Source organism: Mchenga conophoros, linkage group LG12 (genome assembly GCF_057382185.1).
Source record: "Mchenga conophoros isolate Kocher_MC1m ecotype Shallow Benthic linkage group LG12, M_conophoros_male_GT1.1, whole genome shotgun sequence".
NCBI lineage: Eukaryota > Metazoa > Chordata > Actinopteri > Cichliformes > Cichlidae > Mchenga > Mchenga conophoros.
Window position 1 is genome coordinate 26,949,247 of NC_140537.1, and position 26,571 is coordinate 26,975,817.

A 26,571-nucleotide genomic window follows, 5' to 3' on the forward strand; every position below is an offset into this window, starting at 1 on the left:
CATGATGTCTCTGTTCCCTGCAGATCAGCCTTTGAGCAGGACGTGGAGCATGGCAACACAGATGGCCTGGGTGACTGCCAAAGTAAGCAGGCCCTCTTCACTCTTATCTTTCCTCCTTCACTCTGTACCAGCACCACCAACACAACCACCCCCACCACCATTCCTCTCTTCTTTGTTAACTCCATCTCCCTCTTCTCTCGGCTCTCCGTGTGCTTCTTTGCTGCCGTTACCTTTTTCCCATCCGCCTGTTCCACCCTCACAATCCTCTCTTTCACCCACTTCCATCCATCTGTCCTTTCGGCCCTCAGCCTCCTCTGTTGTTTTCCCGCTGCTTTTTGGTCCCCCCGGTCAATAGAGCGCTGTGTCCTATTGCCGAAAGACTGAGGTTCCTTCTTGCAAATCACTTCGAAAACACAACACAAACATTCAGAGAAACACAGGGAAGGGATTTCGCTTGTGAGCAGTCACAGGGTTCATTTTGAAACACAAAACAAGAAGGGGCTCTCAACCGAGTCAGGCCAAAAAGTCTCGAAAAGGCCTCTTTTACTCTACAACAGTGAATGGCGCATATACAGAGACAGTATTTCTTATCTTTTCATGTCCAAAATAACAGCTTGGTTTCTCCAACGGGAAACCTTGTTGATATTCTAGTGAGCAGCTCAGTTTGTGAAAGAAACTTCAAAACAATTTGATATTAAATCATTCATTTTGGTTCATCTCATCTCAATTTCAACTGTTTACTGAGAGTAAATAAAGGCTATGCATTTTCCCTCTGGTTTCATTAGTATGTTTAGTCAAGGGAACCCATAGTGTTGGACTTTCATTAGCTTTAGAAGCTATATAGATCACCACTGATTAAGGCTGGGAGAATATCGAGCAGCCAGTCGATTTTAAATTACTTTAAAAGTCATGGCTTTTGATCATGTTAAAGCATAAGCTCCCTTTACTGCAAGCAATAACAGGTTTCTCCCTCGTTTCTTTTCTTTTTCTTCCAGATACATTTGTGGCCCTGAATGGTAAGTACCCAACATGTCCTGCACAGGCAATCCAATAAAAGACAGGAGCTGCATTTCATCTCCTTTTAGTCTTTAACTTCAGCCACACCTTTTCGTCTAGTCAGTCAATCATCCCCTCTCAAGGAAATGAAAACTCCTCCCACATGTATAAAGAAGGGTTATTAATGACTCAAGGTTTTAACTGAATTGATTTCACTCCTTCTTTTTGATAGACGTCCCTTCCAGTTACGAAGGTAATGAAACATTAAAGTACACTCGGTCACTTTCATTGCTCATATTATTTCTCCCCGTGCTCCTCGCAGTGTTTAGAATAAAGGTCGCAGTGATAGAAATCAGAATTAAAGGTCTTTAATGCTGATTGTGATTCTATTAGTTCTCTTTTCCCCCTCCTTGTTCCCAGTGCCCAATCGCCTTATCCCCATGTGCAACAGCATCGATTATCCCTGACCTTTGCTTTGCTAATTGGATAGATCTAGTTGTTAGTGGTTAAAGGCCTTGGTGGTAAAGAAATACTTCAGCATGCACATTAAACAGGATATGTGCTGACAGAGAGAGAGAGAGCGAGAAATAAAACCGGCCTGTTTCGAGTCTGGAAATATGTTCCCGCTAACTGCACAGACTCTTTGCACAGTTTGAGATGCTTAATTCAAAAGGGCTAATGTAAACATGCACAGACATACATGCACACTGTTCTACGGCTGGCTTCCTTTCCTAGCAGATATGTTTACTCTCTTAATCCCACAACACAATATTACGATTACACTTCACTGCCGCCGATTGATACCATTTTCCTCACTGAAGTCTCTTTAAGGAATGATAAACAGATGTGATTAGCCTGCAGTAAAGTCCCTTTTATCCATATCACCCACACCTACGCGCACATCCACCTTATTTTTATCTAATCGGAGGAGGCATTAGTTTTGTTTTTAGTGAATCTCTTTCTCTCTCACACACATACCTCGCAGCTGCCAGATCAAAACAGCCAGATCCATACAGAATGACAAGAATAGATATTTTGAAGCCGTAGCAGAAAGCCCAGCACTTTCTCTCGCTAACCCTCCTGTGGCTGTACCCCCACTGTGAATCTCCCTCCTTTTGGAAATCCAGGGTCATGGAAAAAGCATCTGTGTTGGTGTACACCCCTGTAGCGCTGAATATGCTCCCACAGGCTGGGCTGTGTGTTTTCAGGCACACACTTAAACACACCTAGTTTACAACACCCTCCCCCCAAACAAAGTCTCAGCCCTTCCATCTATCTGTCAGTGGTTGATATGGATTTGAAGATAAATAAATGCCCTTTCTCTATTCTCCTCTCTCCTACTCCAGACTAGACTTCCTTGCCTCTCTTTTAATCTGTAGAGAGAGAGATGTGCATCCGTCGGCAGTTTAGGCCCCTTTTTTTCTCCCCTGATCCGTGGAGGAGCTCTGAGGCTCCGAGCTCTCTCTATGTGTGTCATCTGCCTAAATTGCACTTCCCCTGGCGGTGGGGGAATGAATTATAAAATAGGCCTGTCACACTAATCTCTCAGCCTTGGGCCAATAGTTAAATAAATCATTTTAATGATTGCCACGCCACACAGAAGAGGAGGAGGCTCTGGGTGGTGTTGTGTAGGTGCCTGTTGTGCGTACTCTACCAGCAGCATCAACCTTAGCCTTTTGAAATGCCTCCCCACCTTCAAACACACGCCTAAACACATATTGAAAAGGAACACACATGCGCATGCACACACACACGCACATTGCTGTCACCTCCTTCACGCAGATAGCGTGTCAAAATGGTAACTGGGGGCTGAGCTCCACAAGAGGCTGTTGATAAAAGTGTTGTCACTCTGCATCTAGGGATGATCAAAAAACAAAAAACACGCGGCTCATTACATTAAACACAATGTATAGCTTCTTCAGAATTGTGTAGGGTGGCTTAACTGTAAGCATGTGGGATGGTAATGTGATTAGCATGGTTCAAAAATAAACTCTTCAGCAAAGCTTATGTACAGATTTTGCCTATGAAACAAAATGAGAAAACTTAAGACTGACAGAGACAGGCAAGCACAGACTGTATGAGTTATATGCAAAGCTGGACACAGAAGAGGGGGGTATGATCCATCCTCCACAAACGAAAGAGTACTGTGTTGCAGTAGCACTGCATTTATTTCCTCTGAGATACAGCTGGTGTATTTTGTTCAGTGTTAATGGGTACATTTACATGGAGCCTGATATTCTGCTTATAATCAGTTTAAAAGCCCAAATAGAATAAAAGTGCTCCACAAAAATCACCTCAGTTAAAATAAACGGTGGGATTCAATGAGTTTCCGAGGGGTATAAGAAGCATCTGATCAGTAGGAAAACTGTACCAGGTAAACAGTTTATCAGATACTTTCAGACTGCATTTTATTCTGAGCGTGCCCTCTGTGTTGACTCAGATGCACGGGGACATACGCAACATTGGTTTCCAAAGATGGCAGCTTTCCAAGCCAAACTTCTCGTCTGCAGATGGTTTGGTTTTAATACAAACTCAAAGATAATTAAAGAATTAAGAGCAATGCAAAAACAGCAGCTTCTCCACCGCGCAGAGGATAGACATGTGTTTGTTTCAGAAACTGATAAAACACCTGCCAAAGAGTTTGACATTTTTATGCATGCCACACTTTTTCAGTTAAGTGTATTGAAGTATGTAAACACTATGTCATAACGATATTATATCCTATCTAAGCAGTGAAGACAAGATGAAAATAATTTGCATTCTGTGCAGTTACTTAACGTATTGTCTGAAAAAACCCTAATTATTAAATTGCATGTTTTTCTTTTGCACACTATTACATTCAGTAACTAAAAGCAGTGAATCTTAACGGTCTGGAACTAGAGCTGCAAAATATTTAGGATTTTGGCTTGAAAATGATTTAAAAAATGGTTGCAGAATGAATATTAATTTTCTTTCGGCTTCTGTTTAATACAGACTGCAATTTTGAGTTGGAGAAGACATCGGTGCACATCGAAATGAATTAAACATTGCTGCAGAGATGATTGGAAAGCCAGATTTAAAGTTAGCTTGAGAAAAGGAGCAGGATGAACATGAGCAGAGTTAGAACGACTTTAGCTGGAGAAAAGTTACAGGCAGACTTCTTGACAGGAGCGATGGAAAAGAAATTTTGTCTCTTGTCCTTCATATCAAAGGCAGGCACCCTACGGTGATTGTAGAGAAATACAATTGTACTCTTTTCAACTGTGACGGGCCCAACAGTGTCAGTCAGAACAGGAGGTGGGAGAATGATAAAGATATAGAGACTCTGAGAATGACAAACGAATAGAAACACACACACATTCACTAATGAGTTGCCTAGGGTCACACTTTGTTGCCTTACACAGCCCAGCAAGTGTGTGTTAGTGTGTGTGTGTGTGTGTGTGTGTGTGTGTAAGCACCCCTGCTGTGCTTTCATGCACTGAATCTGTTCCCTGACTGCCACGAGAGTCAGTTAACCTGTGTTGTGTCCGACAGGCCACCATCACCACCGTCACCACCACACCCTCTCCCTTCCCACCTCGGCCCTGCCTGAGGCCGCGGATGGCCCCCTGGGCCGGGGCCGCATGGTGGAGCGGAAGGACCCCCCCATGAGTTCAGACAAAGGGGAGGACCCCTACATGGCCGTACCCTCTCAGACTCAGCCAGAAGCCAATGGTAAGCCTTGGAACATCACAATAGCAGTCAGTTTGGTCCATTGTCACCTGTGGCAAGGGAGAGGGAAGGGAGGGATAAAGGGGAAGGGAAGGGTTTGCGTAATTGAGATTTACGGCCGCCTAGCTGCTTCCAGCTGACGAAGTGTAGAGATGGCGGATCGCTTTCTCTCTAGGGGACAAATCGCTTCACACTGTGCACATAAACCCCCCACTGAAACATATGCGCACACATTTACATTTGTAGGTACATGCACATAGACATTCGGTGGTCATAAGGTAGCATATAGGCTATGTACACACCAACCTTCATGCACACACCACTCTGTAGGATGGATTTATTGTCCGTGGATTGTAATGCCCCACAGGAGATGTAATATCCAGACCATTACACTCTGAAAAGGAAGATGGCGATGTATTTATTTCCTCGGGAAGATGGCCCAGTCCCCAGCTCTGTCATGCTTTGCGACACGGTGACATGACATTGAACGCCCTTTTCTCCTGTGTTAACAACCTGCCTAATGCTGTACCGCCTCAAGGACGGCTCACTGGATAAATGAGTCAGAGTGAAAAGGGAGGAAGGGGAGGAGACGAGAGGGACAACCCACATCGTAGATGGAAAGAAAAAAAGGTCACTGCGGTGCTGCCAATCCAGCCTGCTCTTTACTGTCACAGACAAAGCTTAGAAGCCATTACAGCAACATGCAACATGTTTCTGCTAGTTTGTGCGGTCCATGCTAACACAGGCATTACCCCGAAACATTAATTGAAATGACATTAATATTTTCATTCTGACTGTGGCCTGAAAGATGCAGTAGCATACTCTCTACAAACATACTAAATGTAAAGAAAGACAGAAAGATCAGCTAACGAGCTGAGTCTAAAATGTCTCCTTACTGAAGTCAGTGTTTAAAAAAAACATGCATGCCTCTTTCAGTTACCCAGGGCATAAATGCAGTTTCAACCTAAGAAAGAACATACAGAATACTTTCTCATTCACAGGCTTGGAAGAGACTTTGAAGATGCTGAAGTGTTGACAAGTGAGATTGACGGGTTGATTTTACCTGCGCTGAATAAATACATTTCAAAAGAGTTTAAAAATACATGACGGTATGACTCAAATGCAGTGTCTTCACAAGAGAACCATAAACTGGGGCTAGCTAAAGTCACTAGTGCACATTTTAAATGTCTCTTGTCTATGGGATAAAGTGAGGAGGCACAGCAGTGATTGAAGCACGTCAGCTGGAAGCAGTTAAGCACCACTTGGTAGATCCAAGCACAATGGTGGCAGAGACTTCAGACAGCATGCCTACAACCAGCATCACAACATGCTGTCGCTCCCCTTGTTGCCTTTGCCTGAGCAGGTGTAACCCGACGAGGAATGGCAAGAAATGCTGAGAATCAAACGTAACGAGAGCCAAAGCTGTCTTACGGTAATAGCTTTTTCCAAGAATAACATTCTGATTTCGGGAGATTTGTGGGTAACTCCGTGCTCAGGTAACTGCAAGACGACTTCATATTTCAATACAATGCTTCCTGCTGTTGTTGTTTTTTTCTTTCTGTATGGTCATTTTTATTATTATTCTTATTATTATCATTTTATGAGACACTTTTGCAGCTTGTGTCACTATTTATCTGTGCAATTTTAGCTCTACAGTCTTTTCTTTTCCCTTCGTTATGAAAGTCGGCTCTGATGATATTTTCTTTCTTATTTTACTGATTTGCGTGGTTTCTTGCGAGCAGTTCTTAATATTTTGCATGGCTTGATCTCACACTACGTCTTTTTTTGCTATTTATATATTTGCCTTTCTTCCTGTGTTGATTGCTTTGATGGTATTAAGCACAGTTTTGCCTCCATACAGCTTAATGCTTTCAGCATGGCAAATTGAGCACCACAATCAAGAGTACTCATTTCCCGCTCCACCCATCCTTCCTCCTGTTCCTTCCTGTCTCCCTCAGTATGATTGGCTTCAGGTGTCAACTGTACTGTGAAAACTTAGCAAACTGCATGTATGAGAGTGAAAACCCAAACATGAATAAGCTATATTAGAAAAAGAAAGCAAAGAAGTCATTTTATCGGCATTTTAATTGCAAAGCAACACATCCACGCAGCCTATTTTGCAGAAGAAATCGGGGATAAACATTTAACCGATCAATCTCAAGTTTATGCTTGAGTGAAAATGTATTAGCTCATATCCAAAGTCTTTTGCGAGCTTATTTGTGATTTAAAACAAATTACAATTACGTCCCTAACTTTTTCATTTGCAGTTGAGACATTGTGGAATCTTATCTGCTAATGAATATTACAGTGCTGCCAATATGTATTAGTCCAGCACCACCAGAGTAATTAGAAATGCTGCAAAGTGATGAGTATTTGCACGCGAATGATATTCAGCACCCAACAGCATCACTATCTGCCATTCCAGTGGGGCCATCACAGTAGTCAGGTGGCTGCTTGTGTTTCACAGTACATTTGAGCTCAGGGTCTGTTTGTGTGTCTGGGCATCATCTGTTATATTTTCTTCTACTTCTGTCATTCCACCATACACTCGTCGTCTGTCCTCCCGTCGCTCATCCAAACCCCAAAACCACCACCAGCTCTGCCTTTTCCACCATCTGCTGCCATTGTGATCAGTCTCCCTTCCACAGGACCTCTCATCTGACTGGGATGGCATGTTCCAAGGCTATACCTTACCTTAGCGCAAATTAATTCCTGAACCAATTTATGGAGAAACCTTCCTCAAATGTCCCCCCACCCTCTCTTCCTCCACCATCTCTGTATCTCTTCCTCTTCAGTTTCTCCCCTTGCAGTCTGCCTCTTCTCCAACTGTAGTCATATCTCTTCCCCCGTCTGCAGGAATGAATCCTTGCTCTGCTCCCCACTTTGCTCTCTCTCCTTTTTTTTTCTACCTGTCTCCCTTTCTCTGGCAGGCTCAGATCTACCCACCTCATTCCCTACTTACATCCACCCCTCCCCCTTTAAACCCGACCTGTAGCCACCGCTGTGTTGCTCCAATTTATGGGTTCATTACAGCAGCTATCCAAGGGAAAAGGAAAGTGGAGAGGTGGAAGGAAAGGGGGATGGAGCGAGACAAGAGGGGACGGAGACTTGGGAAATGAAGGGACTGAGGTACACATGATAAAGATTTATTAGACAGAACAGGGCAATAATGTAACATTGAACAAAGCGGTAAACAGACAGCAGGTGAATGAACTAGCTGAAAGATCTGAACAGAAAAGATGCAGGACAGGTGAATCAGAGAGGAAATAATATATTGTAGTTAAACAAAGTGAACAATATTGTTTCTCTCTATCCCTTTCAGTCTATATTTTATGCTTAGTTAGCTAACGCTAAAAGAGCTGAATGTGAAAAAAAGAATCAAACTGAACATCTGGTGAAACTGAAACAAATTGCTCTAAAAATACAGGATGTTGTCTGCAGTAATGTAGCATTTTCTGTGACTCAGGTTCTGAACAGTACGTGCTGATGCTTTTGAGAAGCAAAACATGAACAGCAAGCACTTATTACTTTTTACAGTTTAATATCACTTTTGCTGAATATTTAATTTTCAGTCATTAGTTTGCATATTTTTATGGTTAATTCAGTTGGGTTGCATTTAGACTTGAACACTGGTTTCATGTTAAAGTCTAGCTGGGCCACAACAAGAGTCTGGTAGTGATTAATCATGTTGAAGGTCTTTATTAAAATAATAATTACATTAGCATTCCTGCAAACATGGGTATGGGAATTTCAGCCAAACTGATATCTTGTCATACTTCAAGACAGAAAACTGAATTCAGTTAAATTAACCTACAAATGCTTTTTACAGCATAATTATTTTTGTAAAACAAACAAACAATCAAACACCCAGATTATCAACAGAATAGATTTATTAATTACAATTAATAACAATAAAAGGTTTTCAAAATAATAATGCTTTTTTATAACAAATCTTATCCATGTTTCTTAACAGTCTTTTTTATTTTGTTTGTTTTGTTTTTTTATTAACTATTAATCCTGTGACTCCATAGTGTACTGGTTAACACATTGACGTAACACATAAAAGATCCCAGATTTTAGACCAGTAGAAACTAAATCCCGAGGATGGCTGCATATGCATATGGTGTGTAAACCATAAGACAAATAAGGGGGCAGCCAAAAGAAGCTTACTTATGAATATGTTATGTAGTCTAACTTCCTAATGATGTTCTTCATATTTTAATAAGGCAATTATTATTTCCTTATTACCAATTAACTAATGTGTGGAGCTTGAAGTTATGTGTTATCCCTTCAAGAAACTACGACTTGAGTGTAAAGTATAGCATATAGACATTTCTACACAAGCTTTAATGCCTGAGTATTACACATAATCCAGGCAACAAGTGCAATTCTTACTATAGACTAACTAAGTATTAAAAAGTGTTAAGAGACTAAATGCAAGTATTAGATGCCACAATTATCTGAAGAAATGTTTTGCTCTGTCGTGTAGTACCATTAAGTATTGGTTTACCACACTGATTCAGAAGAGGAAACAGGACGAAGAAAACTTCTTTTTGGATTTAATGTGTTTCTTGTACAGCATTAAATTTTTTTTTAATTTTTTTAATTTTTAATGTTACAAAACAACAACTGTACTTTTCTAGCGTATGCTTTTCCCTCAGTGTCAGGTTTTCACATTAATAGCTGTTGTCATCTGACAGCTGCTCTGCAAGGGTTATTTTCAGCTGCAGGCAGCTCTCTGACACCTGTGTGCCAAGGTGAGGCTGCTATGATAGAAGGAGAGTATGACCCTGCTCAGACAGGATTGCAGCACAATTCTTTCTATGACAGAAAGTCTTGAATTTGACTTCATCTCAGTTGCTGGAAAGCAGTTGACTGAACATCTCACCGTAGTTACTGGGGATGCCCTGTCAATCTTAAATGTTAACTTTACTTTCACCAGGAAAAATGTTCAATTATGCAACAGAGAAAATAGCACGTTTGTGTACAGTCAAACAATTGTTCCAAACATTACTGTATTTCACTGCATTTTATTAATTTTAATGATGCATAAGGATGGCTTTAACCATTGATTTGTCTTTATATTAGCTTTACAATTCATTCAAAAACAACTAGTGCTAAATAGATGAAGAGGGCATAATCATAATCTCGAATGTGACCAGTAATGATTGCCTTTTACCATGTAGCTGCGTTTCTTTTGCAACCTGTGAGAAACAAAAAAAGATAAAAGATTATTTCCTTGGTTGTGTGATTATTATGGGTATGGCTCTTGTTTCAGAATGCCCTCTTTTGTAGGTGAGCCAAGAGGTTTTGAGGTAACAGAGGCTTAGACTTAGTTTACCACAAACTCTGCTCACTGTCAGATAATGCACTTGGCTCCTGAAGTTTTTAAGGAGCCTATGAGGTTTAGCAGATTTGGAAATTTAATGTTAGTAGTTTCATATGTCCTTGCAGTTGAATGATAGGATTAAGGTTAATCCTGTAAAGTAGGATGATAGGATTTAAGTTAAAAGTTTATGGAGTGGCCCTTTAGGGCAGGCTGAATGTCTCTGTGTGTGGCAAAGACTAAAAAAAATTTAATTAAATGTTCCCACAACCCATGTTCCTGTCATTCCAACACCTTCGCAATTAAGTAGTGGATTTCGGTTCAGTGTTTCTTACTGGTCAAAGATTGGGCTGGATCTTTGTGAAGCAGATGAATTATTCACAGCTCATTGTGAATCATAATAGAAACAGCGAACTGGATGTGTTCCCAGCATTACGCACTTCCCGGACTGACGTCAAGCCATAAGCCATAATTTCCTCCACTGATTAGCTTATTGTTCTCTCAAACTGCTTTTGTTTAAAACACACATTCGCTGCTTACTTTTCCACTTTTATGTTTTGGTTACGCTTTTTAATAAGTCCCCCTAACCGTTGACGGTTCGTACAAGAGCTTTGCTTTGTCTCTCGCCCATGTGAGACTGAATCTCATATCACTGCGGCTCATCCCTTTGTGCTCTTGAAGCTTGTCTAACCCACATTCAGCTGTCATTATTATACTTTGAACTGGATTTAAACAGTTATGTTCACGTTGTCCATGAGTGAGCCCTCATCAAGTAGATACAAGCCGAGGCTTTGTTCTCTTGTTGAGCACTAAAACATTTCTAAACAATTACCAATGGCTGCCTTTATGGATTCAATGAAATGCAATGCGTATTAGCACACACATAGCACTCCAGTGATACACAGAAGTCATTTTCTGCAGCCCACATGGTGAAATACACTTCGGTGGGTCACCGGCTGTATTACGGTGACTCATCGAGATTGAATATTAATTGAAAGAACTCAAGATTATAGACACGAATGCACACATAATTTAAAAGTCTACACTGTTTAAATAGTGACAAGCTGTTTTAACAGTTGCACTCTAATGTGAGGGACCTTTTTGCGTTCAGTATATCAGCATGTAAAAATCTATCACCCAGTAATCCGAACGGGAGCGCTGTCAAGTCGAGGCATCAAATAGCTGATGAAAAATGGGATGTTTAATTTATGCTGATATCTTGTGACTATTAAATATTACAGTTTGTATGCAGGGAGTTGGATAGGTTAGTACATCAATGTTAATACCTCAGGTGCTGAATAACATAATTAGGGGTTTAATTATATCTTAACTCGCTCATCAGTATGCATTGCTCCGACTCAGGATTGTCTGATGAATGCTTTAATATTGAATAACACCATTAATGCAAGTGGCTCTTAACCCAAACATACACAAGACTTAATGGGATAATTTGCTAACAGGGAATTGAAATAGAAGTTAATGAATTGTTGTCACCATTCAAATACCAGTGTCCTTTTTAAAAGATGACAACAAACTGGTTCCTAATGAAAAAATAGGGCGTTTTTCGAGCTCCCGCGTCAGAGTAAATAAATGCACACCACTTAACATTATCTGCTTTTTCATCCTTCCTTCTGTCTGTAGTCGGTAAGGTCCACTGTTTCATCTTTCAGCGAGTGAAGCATAGTAAGTAGCAGTTAAGTCCAATTAAGATTTTTATCATTTTGCAGACAATGTCTTTATGCAGTCGCTCGCAGTCAGAGGTTAGTGCCCTCTCTGTAACCCCTCTGTGATTTTTAACTACCTTTGAAGTTTTCTTTGCAACAACACAAAGACAAGCTCTGTGGGCTTAAGTCAGTTGGTGCGTCTCAAAAGATTAAAAGAGTGGAAGAGCATCTGTGTGTGTCAGACAGATAGAGCATTCACAAGTTCCAGTCACAATAGATTACAATGTTTCTGATTTATAAGTAAGTGTTGCCGACCCGGCCTGTTTTGACAGCAAGACATATCTGAGTATCTGAGATATGTGTTTAATATCTGAATGTTGAGGCTCGAGGCGGTGTGAAATTCAAATCAATTCATCCGCTGAGAGAAGTGTTGAACTGCAGGATGCCTTATGATGCATTCTGGGGGCGAGGCAAGAGCGAAACCAGAAGATTATAAGTCACTGTATAGTCAGAACCTCAACAAGATGAGACTAAAGCGGAAAATCTGTGAGTTTTAGCAACACTTTGATACTTTTCAAGGTCAAGTAGTGGAAGTTTTAGAAAGTTTACAAAGATCGCAAATGATCAGAAATGAGCGGCATAGCCATCTTGATTCAAAACCCTGAGGTCCTGTGATTCAACTGAGACGGCCTTGGTGTCCTCTGTGGCAACTTTCATCCTCTTTGATGTTAAGATGAGAAACAATTCCTCACTTGAAAGATGGAAGTCTTCAAAGTTTAGCTTTTTTTTTTTTCTTTGTGTTTTACCCGAGGCCTTGGGCTAAGTACCTTCTGGAAATGTCTGCGTGTGCAGGAGAAGTGAGTGATGGAGGAAGGAGAGGAGAAAAAGAATAAAAGCTTCAAAAGAAAAAAAAAAAGGAGCCTTACAGGGCAGGTTAAATAGGGTTTTAACTTTAGCTCACACACCCACAAGAGAAGTCAAAGATCCAGCTCCACAGTTCACCTTCTTCACCAGAATGGACAACCACTTGGCTCTGCCGCCCTCCGGCTTTGTTATTCAATATGAAGTCCAAACGCTCAATCACAGAAAGTTAGCCTTTAGCAGTAATAAATTCACTGTCATGAAAATTCATAACAGTTTTGATTTCCTCTTTTCAGCTTCAATGTCAGCTCCACAGACAGAGACATATGAAAGTATTTACTTTTAACAAGGATTATGGAAAAACGAGAGATTTGCCAATGTATTTGTTTATGCTTGCACTTTTATTTTCCTACATAACTGTTCTTTGGAGATTTCCAGGTCTCCTGATCTCAAGTGAAACTGAATTCCTTTTACATCCCTTCCGTGTGCGCTGAAATATTTAACCCAGCAACTCTCAAAGAGCAGCCAGCCCCCACCGCCGCTGTTGTTTCTGCTAAAGGGTGATAACTTAGAAAGATCACAAGGTTGTAATTACAGCCTTCCCGGTCTCCACTGAATTGAACACTTACCATATGGAGGCTGAACGGTGTGAAAGAAAAAGAAAGTCAAAAAAGTGATTCATTGTTTCTGCAAAGGAGAGAAGTGGCAGAAAGTGTGAATGAAAGATCTAAGTGAGGACAGTGGAAAGTCAAAGTTAAAGATAGCAGCGCAGAAAAGTATCTCTCTCGTTCTCAGATGTTACAGGATGAGATGGGAAGCAGATGTTTCATCAGACAGGCCGGCCATTTGATCACGCAAGTTCGCAGTGTAACACTCGTCAAACGTGGATGCTGCGCTGCAGATAACGCTCATCACTTCTCACACTATCCACACGGCTGAGCGTGTCCTCGATAAGGAAAGGTTTTGGCCGGGAAAGATGCTTTTTTTTTTAAACCTTTTGTTTAACTTTTAGTGAGTTATGGCTGTGCTGCATGTTGTCAGCACTCTATTAAGGAGAAAAGTGAAGTTTTGTTTTTACAATAAATGAGGAATGATCTGGGTAAATGTAAGTGTCCTTTCTTATCCAGGTTGAGCTTCAAAGTCCAGACAGAGACTAAAGAGTGCTTAACTCCGGCTAGGAAAAAGGGGCTTTAACTCATGTTGTTGGGCTAATGAAGTATGACTGCAGCGAGTGAGATTATGGATGTTAGTTTAAGACAGTGTGGATTTCAGATCCATGAGAAAAGATTACCATGCTTTCTCTGTGTCTGTGTTATGTCTCACTGAGGAAATGCAGAAAGAAGATACTCTCCAAGTACATCCTCAGTGACACCGCTGAGCTGAAAAGCCAAACATGATTAACCAGCTCCTTCAGGATTTCGGAGAATTATTGGAACTAATGTTTGTTCTGTGGAAACTGCTTTTGAAAAATTACAGGGCAAATTGAAAAATTTGCAAGGAAGACGAAGAAAGTGTCGCGTGAAGACTGCAAACTGTAAAAGGACGAAATTACTTGTTGCTTGTTGACAACTGTTGTTCAGCTTGCCTGTGAGCAAATGTTTATATTCATGCAGCCACTGTATATTTCATTATCTGCAATAATACCTGAGGCAGTCAGCAAAAACTGAATTTCAAAATATCAGAAAAAAAAGATTAACAAGACAGAGTCTGAAGTTGGCAGCAGAAATATTTTATTAATGCACTTCAGTAAGAGCAATCTCAAAGAAGTGAAACAAAAGGAACAAAAAACACATTTTCATCCAATTTTTCCACCTGTAGCTGGATTAGTACTAAATGAAAATGTCTGATTTGTAAAAGCTGTTGTACAAATCATATCACCCACCTACTGCTTATTTTAGAACACCGATTCATTGTAAACAAACCTCCTCTGTACAGGAAAGACTCACAGATATCATCTTAAATTACTTCACATACATTCCAGCTTGTTTTGGATTTTTTTTCCAGCATTTTGGGGTAAAGATTCCTCAGTGTTGAGGAATCTATACATGCCTTACACATGTGAAACTGAGTCACGTTGCGGAGACGAGCGATGCCCCTGCTGTAGCCCCTTTACACGATAGAGCCCACCTGCCTAATCCTCTATCTGTGGTAACTGACCTGTACGGGCCATAGGTCATGTGTGAAGGCATTATAAATCTCTCGGCTGTGGACCGGTGTGTTTAACCCAAAGAATAGTGTGCTGCATTAGATGTCTGCGTTCATCCACAGGCTGCAGGCTATCATCTTTGAGCATGCATGTGTGGGAGGTGCATGTGTCCACACTCGTGTGTGCGTGCGTGCAGTCTGTTGTTGACCCTGTTTTATTAAATACAACCTGCCGCTCCCGCTCACCCACCGCTAAAATGCTCCATAGCATCCTTTATTGAATTATCTTTTATTTGGCGTTATCACAGTGTGTTTTTGCCAGTCTTTGAAAGTGGCGCTTTCATAAGACACTGATGACACAGCTCATTGGATTTAGCGCCTAATCAGAGGCTTTTTAATGTATTCGCTGTGATTCATGAGATTGGATCCAAGCTTTATGAAAAGTCTTCCATTTGCATCTATGAGAAGAAAGGGCTCGGGTATTTCAGGTTCCTTTATCGGAGCTCATATCTTTTTTCATTTCAGCAGAAGGTTTTATCTGGGATTTAAAATGTGAATCATAATCACCCCTCCAAAACACATTTTCACTCTGAGATTGGATTTTGGGGGAAACACTGAATCTTGATACTTGAAGCTACAATTTTGAATAGATGTTTCCTATGATGGAATAAATCCTTCTGCATTTGCATGTTTTTCGTGAAATTATTTAAACCGTTAATCTTTTTGCCCAGAAGATATCTTAATTATTGTAACTGTTTTTTTATGTTTTGCTTCATCTTTTAAGAAGAATCTTTTCCAGCATCTCTTTTATTTTCTTTGAAACAATTGGCTTCAAAGCATCTCTTTTTAGTCTGCCTGTCTGAATGTCATCTCTGTGTCTCTCTGCAGGCGTGATCCGTGAGAGCTACCAGAAGGGTCGTGACCAGCTGGTTCCTGTAACCCTCTTGGCCATCGCCGTTATCCTAGCATTTGCCATGGGCGCCATCTTTTCTGGCATCATTGTCTACTGCGTCTGTGACCATCGTCGTCGAGACATGGACCTGACGGGCCGTAAAGAAAAGGACACCCACCACCTCCACTCCCGCCGGGGATCCATGAACAGCGTAACCAAGCTGACGGGTCTGTTTGAGACGCAGGCCAAAGAAGGTCGCCCCGAGGCAATTCTCACACCTTTGATGCACAATGGAAGACTGACGCCAAATGGGAAGATGCTCATAAAAGCAGACCAACACCACCTGGACCTTGCGGCTCTGCCAACGCCTGAATCCACCCCCATGCAGCCGCGTCGTAAGCCCAGCCGGGGAAGCCGTGAGTGGGAGAGAAACCAGAACCTCATCAACGCGTGCACCAAGGACATGCCACCAATGGGGTCGCCTGTTATCTCTACCGACCTGCCGCTGAGGGCCTCACCGGGGCACATCCCTAGCGTTGTAGTCCTACCTTTGCAGCAGCATCAGCACCAGCTTCAGCCTCATCTGCAACAGCACCAGCAGTCCTACCAACATGAGTATGTGGAGCAGCCCCATCACAGTGATATGAGCATGGGCCACGGTGTACTGGATGACCAGGGGGCCACCCTGGAGTACAAGACAAGCAAGAGCCCGTGCCACAACCTCAACATGGCTGATCCAGATGTGGTGCTGCCACCTCGTGTGCCCCAGCGGGAGGCCTCTCTCACCATCCCACCTGCTGTCCCACAGATGGGCAAACGCCTGGAGGTCCACTCGTCAGTCTACGGGCTTCGGAAAGGATCAGCATCTGGTGCTTGTGGATCCTCCGCCCTCAAGAAACACAACACCAACTCCTCTAACTCCTCCCATTTGGCGAGACATCACAGCTTCAACCGTGTTGAGACTCCACCACCTGCACCTCAGAGGGTGGACTCCATACAAATGACAGCACAGGGCATATCTCTGTCAAGGCAGCCTGGAATGAGCTCCTACGGATCACTGCCTCGAACGGGCGTCAAATATCTCAAGCCTGATGTCCCCCCCAAACCCTCTGTAGTCTCGCTCTCCACAAAAGTCAAGTCCAGTGACTCTGGCACATAGTTGGGTTGTTAGCCTGTCGGTCCAATGTGAACAGACAGTAGTGAAAGGCGTTTTCTGGCAGAGAGAAAAAACAGGGAATACTGTACAACTTGCATCTCCTTTTTGTGTTTTTGTTTGTTTTTTGGTGTACAGTACAGTGGAAATGCAACACAGTTTTTTTTCTTAAAGAAAACACTTTCTTTTTATATAAATATGTAAATATTATACCATGGTTGTTGTCGGTTGTGGCAGTCATCGAGCTCATGCTCTGGCTGGCACACAGCTCCTCTGTAAACACACATGGGAACATGTGCTACTGAAAAAGAAGATGATGCTTGTCCTGAATATTTCATCCATTGGCACCCTGTAGCATTCAAGACAGTGGCTCTCTTGTTTGTGGTGTCTTTGTTTACTGAGACTTGATTCGATACTTCGTCATGCTGGTAAAAGCACATACGAAGACGTCACAAGGGGGTTGGAGAATAATTGTTGTACAATACCTTGAGGACAGGAGGATCTGAGCAAACAAGCACTCAGAGAGAACGAGTTCGGACTGAAAGGACAGACAGCTGCCTGAGTTCTGGCGGAAACTGTGAAAAGCCTCTCAGTGTTACAGCAATCAAGTCCTGCCTGGGCATGACTGAAAGCCTGGGCCAGAAGAATCTTCTACTGTACTGGTGACTGAATAACACATGACTGTTAATACTAATAGCTTGTTGTATTTATTTTTATTAAGTGCTTTTGAAAAACAAACAGACTGACTTTCTAGGCTTGGAGAGAAAGAGGACAAAGAAGAGATCTTTTAATATTAATTAATCAAGAGTGAGGAAGAAAATATTTAAAGTCATTAAACTGGAGCCAGTAGAACTTTCTTAATGACTAAAGTTCAACTAGGTCTTACTGTGTGCTCAGTGGGACCTGCAGCTTGAGAATATACGTGACCTCTGTGACGACGAGGAGATATTTATTTAAACTGTGCCAGACCAGGACTTTTACTTTTACGGACCAGAATCTCCTTTGTTTTAGACCAATCATTTAAAAAAAGAAAAGAAATCCTGAACCTCACCCTTTCACTCCTGCAATCAGCACTGTGGTTTTGTGTGAGTCCCAAACATTTGTCCTGATTGGTTGCTGGCTTACTGGTGCCATCACAGCTCACTGTTGCATGTTGCAAATATAAGAGAAGCAGCTGCAGCAACCGCACGGGGGGATCTGCATACAAAAGGAAGCTGTAAGTGAGGCTGCAAGCAAACGAGCGGTGCCTCCATCTTGGAACGTATCGTCTTTTCTAGCGGCGTCACGCGGAAGAGCGGGCGAAAAAAAGGAAATTATAGGAACATCTGTCTTGCCTGCTTCTTTTTCCACATGTAAATTTGTGCCTTACACCCTGAAGTAGTGACAATGTTTTCTTTAATAGCTGTTAACTCTGTCTCCTTGTTGTATTTTTTTATTTTCTTTTTTTTTCTTATGTCATGATATTTCCCTTGTTTGATAAAAATGCAATTAAAGAATGTAGGTGTTATTGTTGTAATTCTGGTCCCTAGACAAAACACACTTACAGACCAGAGGGAAGAGAGGAAGGAGCAATTCCTTTCTTCATTCACACACTCTCGCTCTCTCTCTCTCTCTGGCACACACACATAAACACATGCACACATACACACACTCATCTTTGTGATTCATTTCTGATTGTGCCATTAATGCGCTTAAAACGACCCTTTATGTTGTGCTGGCAGTGTCGATAAAGACTTTGTGAGTGTTTTTCATTTCCTGTTTTATACAAAGTCCTGGTATTTGTTTTTACTTGTTTTTGGTGTTCGTTTGGAGTGATGGTTAATTGGTTAACGGAACAATTAACATTTGTTGCTTAAGGAGGCCAACGTAGGTGTATCTTCCCTTGGTGCACTGCGATAGCACCATAGCAAGCGTACAGTACGAGATACACGTGAACACCCAGCGTACTAACACGAGTCGAGGCTTCTTGCGCGCATTGAAACGTTCACTTGTTAGACGGTTGCATAAACAGGCTGGTTCCTGTGGAAAAGAAAAAAAAAGATGACATTTTGAAACAACACTATTAAAAACTGTACATTATTTAACCCCCTTTTTGTAAGCGAACACAGTTTGGGAAGTTTAGAGATTTTTTATTTTATTTTGCCTCACTAACTCTCATTATCAAAGCCTTATGAATGGCTGAGAGTTTAACTAATCAGATGATTTCACTTCCTTTTTACTTGAGGGTTTTTATGGATCACCCCACACTGAAACACTTAAGTCATTGGAGCACTCCCTTAGTGTTGTATGTGTAGATAGGTTAAAGTTTTCTCGATATCAATATTCTTTCTGGAGGAAAGCCAAGAGTGTCTCAGTCCACAGCTCGAATAATGTGTACATAGATGCTCGAAGGGAATGGTTGCACATGACGAGGTCATGGGCAATGGATTAGTTCAAAATATGAACCGAGAGGAACGCGTCCCATCTAAAACATGGTCCGGGATAAAGCTGCAACAGTTATAGCATCGATTAACTTGAAGCGAGGACCTTCAAAGTTCAGATAAGCATAGACGTGTGTTCACTCCAGACTTTCATAAAACTACTTTGCTTTAAATTAGTGTCTGAACACCTTACTTACACCCTCCGGTGCACTGAGTGCATGAACCAGCAACATTCCCACGCCTGGAGTAAGGCTTATCCTCAGCTGAGTATTTCTGGTTTTGAAATGCTCAGTTGCGTTGTCTCCCACCTGGATGAATTGTCATGTCCACACTGAATGTGAACAAGAGAACCTGTCTAGGTTTGAAGGTTAAATGTCCACATCCTGTGTAGACAAGTGCTTTTGGCTGTGGGTGCATTTATGATTCAGCAACATCAAGTGTTTTGATATTAGAGAAAAGTTGAGCGTTTTAAAGGCTGAAGGCTGCTGTGGACAGTGAGGTTCTTTGGTGTGTGCCTTTTTGTCTTTCACCCTTGTTATAATACACTGCTGTTAGATGCAAATCTACTCTCTTCTCAACTTCTCAAACTTTTGAACTTTGTAAGCTTGTAAGATATCGTGACGTCACAAAGTTTTTTGCCCTACTCTCTCCACTTCCTTAACATCTGATTCACAGCTTAATGTATGTTGTAAAGAAAAAAAAGAACTCTTTAATTTAATGCAAAATGTAATAAAAAAAAAAAAAAAGAAAATAAAATTCTTGTCATGAAGACTGTGATATGTCCTTGACTCTTTCCACTTGTTTCCTAGCCTGAGGTTATCTTTATTCTGGGAACATCTTTAGTTGCTGGATTTTGTGCAACACTGTCTGGGGAAAACCAAGCCTTGGTTTTGCCCAGGATTTAAACGTTCTTTTGATAGAAGATCCCTTTTAAGAAAATATTGTACTTTTATGACCTGAAGTACACTATTCTACTTTTGCTTGTAATACCACCACCAACCCCTTGAGATCTGACAAACATTTCCTACAAAGCAAGCGTGAGCTGATAAAAGGAAACTTAAATTTAAGTAGTTCTCAACTTCATTATAGATAAGTGAAAAAAGAGAAAGGTTATGAGCAGAGGGAAGAAGCCTGTACTCCATTTCTATGGTTGATCGTGTTGGTTAAATGAAGCAGGCAGCTTGATGGACTGAAAGCAGATTTCTGTATGCAGGTTGGTACTCTGAGCACTCCAAATGACCTTTTAACCTAGAAGGAGCTCGGCCCATTATACTTTTGGTGTAATCCATTTGATGCCATACAGGCAATCAACAGAATTCTTCACAGATGTTCTGAAGGCAAATGAAATAGAGAGATTTCTTTCACTTCCATTCAAAAACCTTGCAAGTTTTGTGTACATGGACTTTTAAGTGAAATCAATTCAATCCCTTCTCGAGGGCAGAGTCAGATGGCTCGACTTTGGAAACGCAGATAAAAGCATTACCTGTTAACTTCTCAAAATGACAGTAATCAATATTGTTATCAAATGACTATGGGAGGCAGGTGGACACTAGAGATTAACCCACAGAGAGTGATCCCCCAAATCCATTCACAGTATCCCATCAGCCCACAGAGTACTACAATGTCTTGGAGTTACTACTAAAATAAAAGTAATATATTACACATTACTTATTACATCTCTTTAAAACAATGTGGTATATAACCTAATGACTCAATGAAGAAAATAATTTGTTACACTACTTGTTACATTAATTTCATATATTGCTCTGTAACATGACCTATAATGCATTGTTACATAATTATTAGTTAATAATATCAAGCTAATGCCTAATGCTTCAGTGGGAAGTCTATCTGTAACTTACAACATATGCAGAAATCCTTCTTAACCCTACGCTGTAACCCTCAGCACAACCTGACGTGCACTTCTCGAGAAATGTAACTGAACGTGAGGTCAACGCAGCAACGACTCTGACTGGCGTAGAAGAGGGTTGCAGGCTTAACAGGGGTTTCTAGCTACTTCGTAAGTTACGACATAAATAATGACACAAATCTTCATCATAACAAAGAACATTCAAGATTTTTGTTCTAGTGTTTTATTTTTTGCTTCTAGTGCTTAAGGTTGAACACAAAAGTCAACAACACAAGGAAAAGTTTATCTTTACAAAGAGTCAAGTTCGAGTCAGCAGAATGTTTCCGTTTTGGACACCGATTGCATTTTACATCACACTCTTGTCCTTTTGTACAATAACGATAAATTTGATTTCCACATCTCCAGACCTCAGAGGTTGTGGACGACATCATCATTTTCTTCACCATGAACTAACATCAGCTGTTTGTAGTGCAGGAAAAAACAGTCATGTTTGATGTTTTTATTGGGGTTTTTTCCCTATCATACTATCATTCAAATAATTGAAGAACCTTTATAATTGAAGTAAGAACATAATTCTATCTCCAGTGTAATTACAGTATTCAGTACAGTTACATTACCACGTTACTGAAAAATATAATGTGATTTCAGTAATGCTGTACTTTTGAATGCACTGACTTTAATTTATGTTTTTTTCAGGCACATATCTTGTTTTATCAACAGCACTAAAAACTAACATTAGAGTCCATTTTCTTAGCCCAGAACTCTGTTTTTTTTTTTCAAACCAATATAAAAAGAGGTCAAATAATGGACTTGCATTTATCAAGTGTACATGAACACTGTGAACTATATTGTCTTGCAATTTTAAATAAGACTCAAACATGATTCCCAAGATTCTAACACGTGTTATGTTTTATGCTGTCATGATTTTTCACACTGTCTCTCTGGTTCCCTGAAGGTTCTCTTTATTGAGTTAAATAATGTTTAAGGGCATGCTTAATTCAAGCCATCACTCAGTAGTATCAGGTGGGTGATTTGTGTAAGAGATTATTGTTTTTCGGTGCATGAGAATGAATCAAGGTATTAGATGAGCCTTCTTAGGTTTCACATAAAAGGAGACAAAGGAGAAAACCACAGTTCAAAACTTCACCTCAAATTCCCCTACTGACAGTCAGTCTGACCTTATAATACCTGCAGTATAACTTTCATTAGATTCCTCACTCACAGATCATGAAAACAAATCTCATTACCTGCAGATGATCACTGCTGACTAACACTGACCAGAAAAGCTCCCATTTCAAATAAGGGTCTCCAGTTTCGCACTCTAGCACTTTTTTCTTACTGCTTTGTCATGAAATGTGGCTTTGGCATGTAGTTTGACACTCTGCCTTTGATCTTGAGGTGAGTCACGAGTCTCAATCATTGGTATAAGTCAGCCTTTGCATGGAGATCAGATAACCAGGATGCGGTGTAGCTAATGAGGCCTGTCGCTGCCTTCACAATGCTGCATTGTGAAGTTTCCTTTCAGGCACCCCTGTGTTGTTGCACTACTCAGAGATCAAGATTCAGATATTCACCACTAAGTCTTCTCTAACATGACAAGCACACAATTGTATCTAATGATGACTAGTGTGAGCTGCTATTTTCACAGAGCTAGTCAGAGTGTACTTCAAAGGTTAACTTTCAAGGAGTCAAAACTGGGGTATGGTTGAGGGGCAGATTGATGGTGAGAGATAAAGACAGCAAGCAATACATAATAATGGAATTCTAACACTGTGATCAGCAGGACATACAAGCAGTATATTTTATATATTATAGAATCATGGAAAAATATGGAGCTCTGCGATATATTGGTTACCTGTCCAGGGTCTACCCCGTCTTGTCACCCTACAGCAGCTCCCTCCCAACCCTTAATTGGATAAGCAGGAGAAAATGGACGGATGGACAGAGGAAAGAAAGAAAATGTTGTTTCCTTTCAAATAATTAAGAATCATTTTAATGCATTCAGAGTTTTTTCTATGGAGCCTGCAACATGGATGAGACAACAGCTAGTTTTATCTGTCACTCCTGTAGATCTCCGTTGTAGATGCAAGATGAATAGACAATAAAGTGCCTATTATCTGTGATTATTGACAACAGATTCTTTAATAGAACTTATTTTATAATAAGTTTTGAAAATAGCAATTCAAGTCATGAATAGAAAATTAGCATGAATATTACCAAAGAGCGTGTTGGTTATACGTTTATGTTACTATACTTCTTCTTCTTCTTATTTTTTTACTAAAGGAGTCATGGTGTAGGGCACCTCTGTACTGGCTTTACGTTTAAGACCCTGCAGCTTCATCCATCTTTTTAAGCCTGCAGCTTATCGGGAGGTCTCTTGTAATTTAGTTATTTCTTCCACCTCAGAACAATTTTCAGACTAATTTTTTTTTCTAAATCCATGACATCTAGAAAAAGTTCTTCAAGGCTTTGTTACACCTAAACTGTGCTACTTTAAACGACTGTAAACTGGAACTGATGAATCGTCTTTTGCTTTGTTTACAATTAGTCCAAATGCTGCAGGCACGTTACTGACTGGGAAAACAAAAGCAGACCAGAATACTCCTGTGTTAGCAGCTTTGCTCTGTACTCTGTGTCTTATAGAATCCAGAAAAAAGTGACAAAATTTATTTTTTACTTAAATGCTCTTTCATCTCCATATACCAGTCAAAAGTTTTAGAAAACTCTATTTTTTCCAGTTATTTATTGCAATTCACTTTGAAGTCCAATGAACAGCTTGAAATGGTAAAAGGGTAAGCGGTGAACTGCCGGAGTTAAAAAAAAAAACTGTAAGGTTACTCAAAACTGAAAAATAATGTACATTTCAGAATTATACAAAAAGGCCTTTTCAGGGAACAGAAACTGGGTTAACAATTTAAAGCTGTTCTGCAGCAGTGGAGGTTGATCAAGCCTTGAAAGCTGGTGCTACTAATTTCTACAGGTGTTCCAGTTTCTTTGGACTACTTACAACCCGCCTGTCTGCATAAAAACAGTGTTGGAGCACACTGTGATACCATACCCTCGTAGTGTGTTGCTACAAAAATGGTGAGAAAAAGCTATTAACTCATTCACTGCCAGCCATTGGCAGTGAATGAGTTAAACCCATTGACTCATTCACTGCAAATGACGGCTATAGACGTCAATGGCAGTGAATGAGTTAACAATGGTAGAGAGACAGACCATCATAACACTTACAAATGTAGGTCTTTCCTGCAGAGAAATTGCAAAGAAAGTCAAGGTGTCAGTGAGTACAGTTTCTTTCACCATCAAAAGGCACTCAGGAACTGGGGCAAACTCTGGGAGGAAGAGGTCTGGCAGACCCAAAGATACAACTGAATCAGAGGACAAGTTTCTGAGAGTAAACAGCTTGCGTGATAGGTGGCTCACAGGACAACAGCTTCAAGCATGCCGTAGTACGCAAGTCTTAGTTTTAACTGTGAAGCGAAGACTTTGAGTTGGAGCAAGAAAGCCATCGTTAAGACGTCAGAATAAGACAGAGAGGCTTGCCTGGGCCATGAAACACCATCACTGGACTACTGAAGACTGGAAGAAGGTATTATGGACTGATGAAAAAAATGAAAACTATGGTTCATCACTCAGGATCAGGATCCAGTAGGTGAAAGGATGCCTCCCCAGTGTGTGGCATGAACTGTCAAACACAGAGGAGGAAGTGTGATGGTCTGGGGCTGTTTTGCTAGATCCAGGGTCGGTGACTTGTACAGAGCGAGAGGCACCATGAACCAAAACAGCTACTGCAGCATTCTGCAGTGCCATACACCCTCTGGTATGCAGCTAGTTGGTCAGGGATTCATCCTACAGCAAGATAATGGCCCAAAACATTAGTCCAAACTATGCCAGAACTACCTCAAGAAAAAAGAACAAGAAGTCAAGCTTGAAAACATGGAGTCTTCCACAGTCTCCAGACTTAAACCCCATTGAGTTGGTTTGGGATGAACTGGGCAGAAGAGTGAAAGCAAAGCAACCTACAAGTGCCACACGTTTATGGAAGCATGTGTGACAGATATGGGGAGAACTTTTTAAGAAATATTTGGTTTATATTGTAGAAAGATTGCTACAGGTGTGTTCAGCCGTTATATCTGCCAAAGGTGGCTACTTTTATGAGTCAAAAGTTTAGAATACAATCTGGTCTATAAAGTGATTTTATGATTTCTCAAATTGCTTTTTTGTACTATGTTTTAATTTGAGGGTGCAAAGAGGCATTAGACTGCATAACTTTCAATAAAAAACTGTAAAAATTGGGGTGTTCTAAAATTTTTGACCAATAGTGTGGTTGACATGGTGCATCCGTATATACCCTCTAGACCATTAAGGTTTGCATGCCAATGACTTTTGACCATCCCACAACTGAAGCGTATAACACAAAAAAATGGGACGAGTTTTTGCTGTCATTGCGCCAAGACCCTGGAATGATCTCTGAAGTGGTCTGAGACATGCTGCTGATCTCTGCTGATCGAGGTTGATCGAGATGGTTTGTTGTTGTGTTATTTGTGCAAGTAGTATGAATGGGGCTTGAGAGAGTCATCTGGAAAACCTTCTCTTTTTCTTATTGGGAAACACTTTGGTTTAAAATGTGCTACATAACTCAATTTACTTAATTATTTGACTGTATTTAGTTTAAACTGCATGTTTCTAATTAATTTAACTTTGACTGTGGATGCCAGAGAGATTCTATTTAAATCGCTCAATGATTAGCTGCTTGGGAAATACCACATGCTGTAAATCTTTCTGGTTTAAATCTAAATGAATCAATCAAAGCTGCCTCATAACCTGACATTATGACTTGTTGATCCAGAGCTTGGTGGCTATTTTCCCCAACAGATGGCAGCCTGATGGGCTTTCAATGAGCCAACAATCCAACCTCCTACCAGCAGACCAGTAAACCAACCAACAAACCAGCCGTTAAAACCCTTCAGACAAGTTGCTTTTAAGTTAACCTAGTCATTCATGGAGCCAGCAGGCCCCCCACCCCCTCCAGACCCTCACAGCTCTAATCCACCTTGCTTAGCCGTGGCCTAGAAGTGCTCATTTCGAGTGCCCCACAATCTGTGGTCACAACAAGCTTAGCTGCGTGCTAATCCGCCTTGTTCCATCCAGCAAATCATTATCCTCTCACTGATACTGTCTACACCTGTTACTGCTCTTAATGGCATACATCCTAATGTTTTTTTCATGCATCTTTCTGCCAAAATATGGTTTCTCCTACAATGACTCAGAGAAAAAAAGAAAAAAGAGTAGACACAAAGACACACGTGCACGCACGCACGCACGCGCACACACACACACACACACACACACACAAAAGAAAACAGACAAATAAACAAGCGGAGGGAATAATTACCTGCCAAAAGGACCATGGATTTAAAGTCAAAATAGACAGCAAAGCAGACAGACAAACAGATTTTCGCTCTCACACACGCATTAACACGATAAATTATGTGTCCCTTGTGAATTTATATTGCTCTCTATGAGTCATTAATGGGGGTCAGTAGGTCCC

The 26,571-nt window shown here is 40.9% G+C and overlaps 1 protein-coding gene across 3 annotated transcripts in view; it reads left to right on the forward strand.

Moving 5' to 3' along the window:
- sema6a (sema domain, transmembrane domain (TM), and cytoplasmic domain, (semaphorin) 6A) overlaps positions 1-19,924 on the forward strand; it is a 103,412-nt gene extending 83,488 nt beyond the window's left edge. Inside the window, exons 16-20 of one of the 3 annotated variants that reach the window (XM_085294881.1) lie at positions 24-82; positions 996-1,016; positions 1,229-1,249; positions 4,510-4,689; positions 15,571-19,924. In XM_085294881.1, coding sequence (XP_085151007.1) covers positions 24-82; positions 996-1,016; positions 1,229-1,249; positions 4,510-4,689; positions 15,571-16,733 — 1,444 coding nt within the window. In that variant the 3' untranslated portion in view covers positions 16,734-19,924. The remainder of the gene's footprint in view (positions 1-23; positions 83-995; positions 1,017-1,228; positions 1,250-4,509; positions 4,690-15,570) is intronic. The other 2 variants (XM_085294882.1, XM_085294883.1) reach the window with 2 other exon arrangements.
- Positions 19,925-26,571: the final 6,647 nt, after the last annotated feature.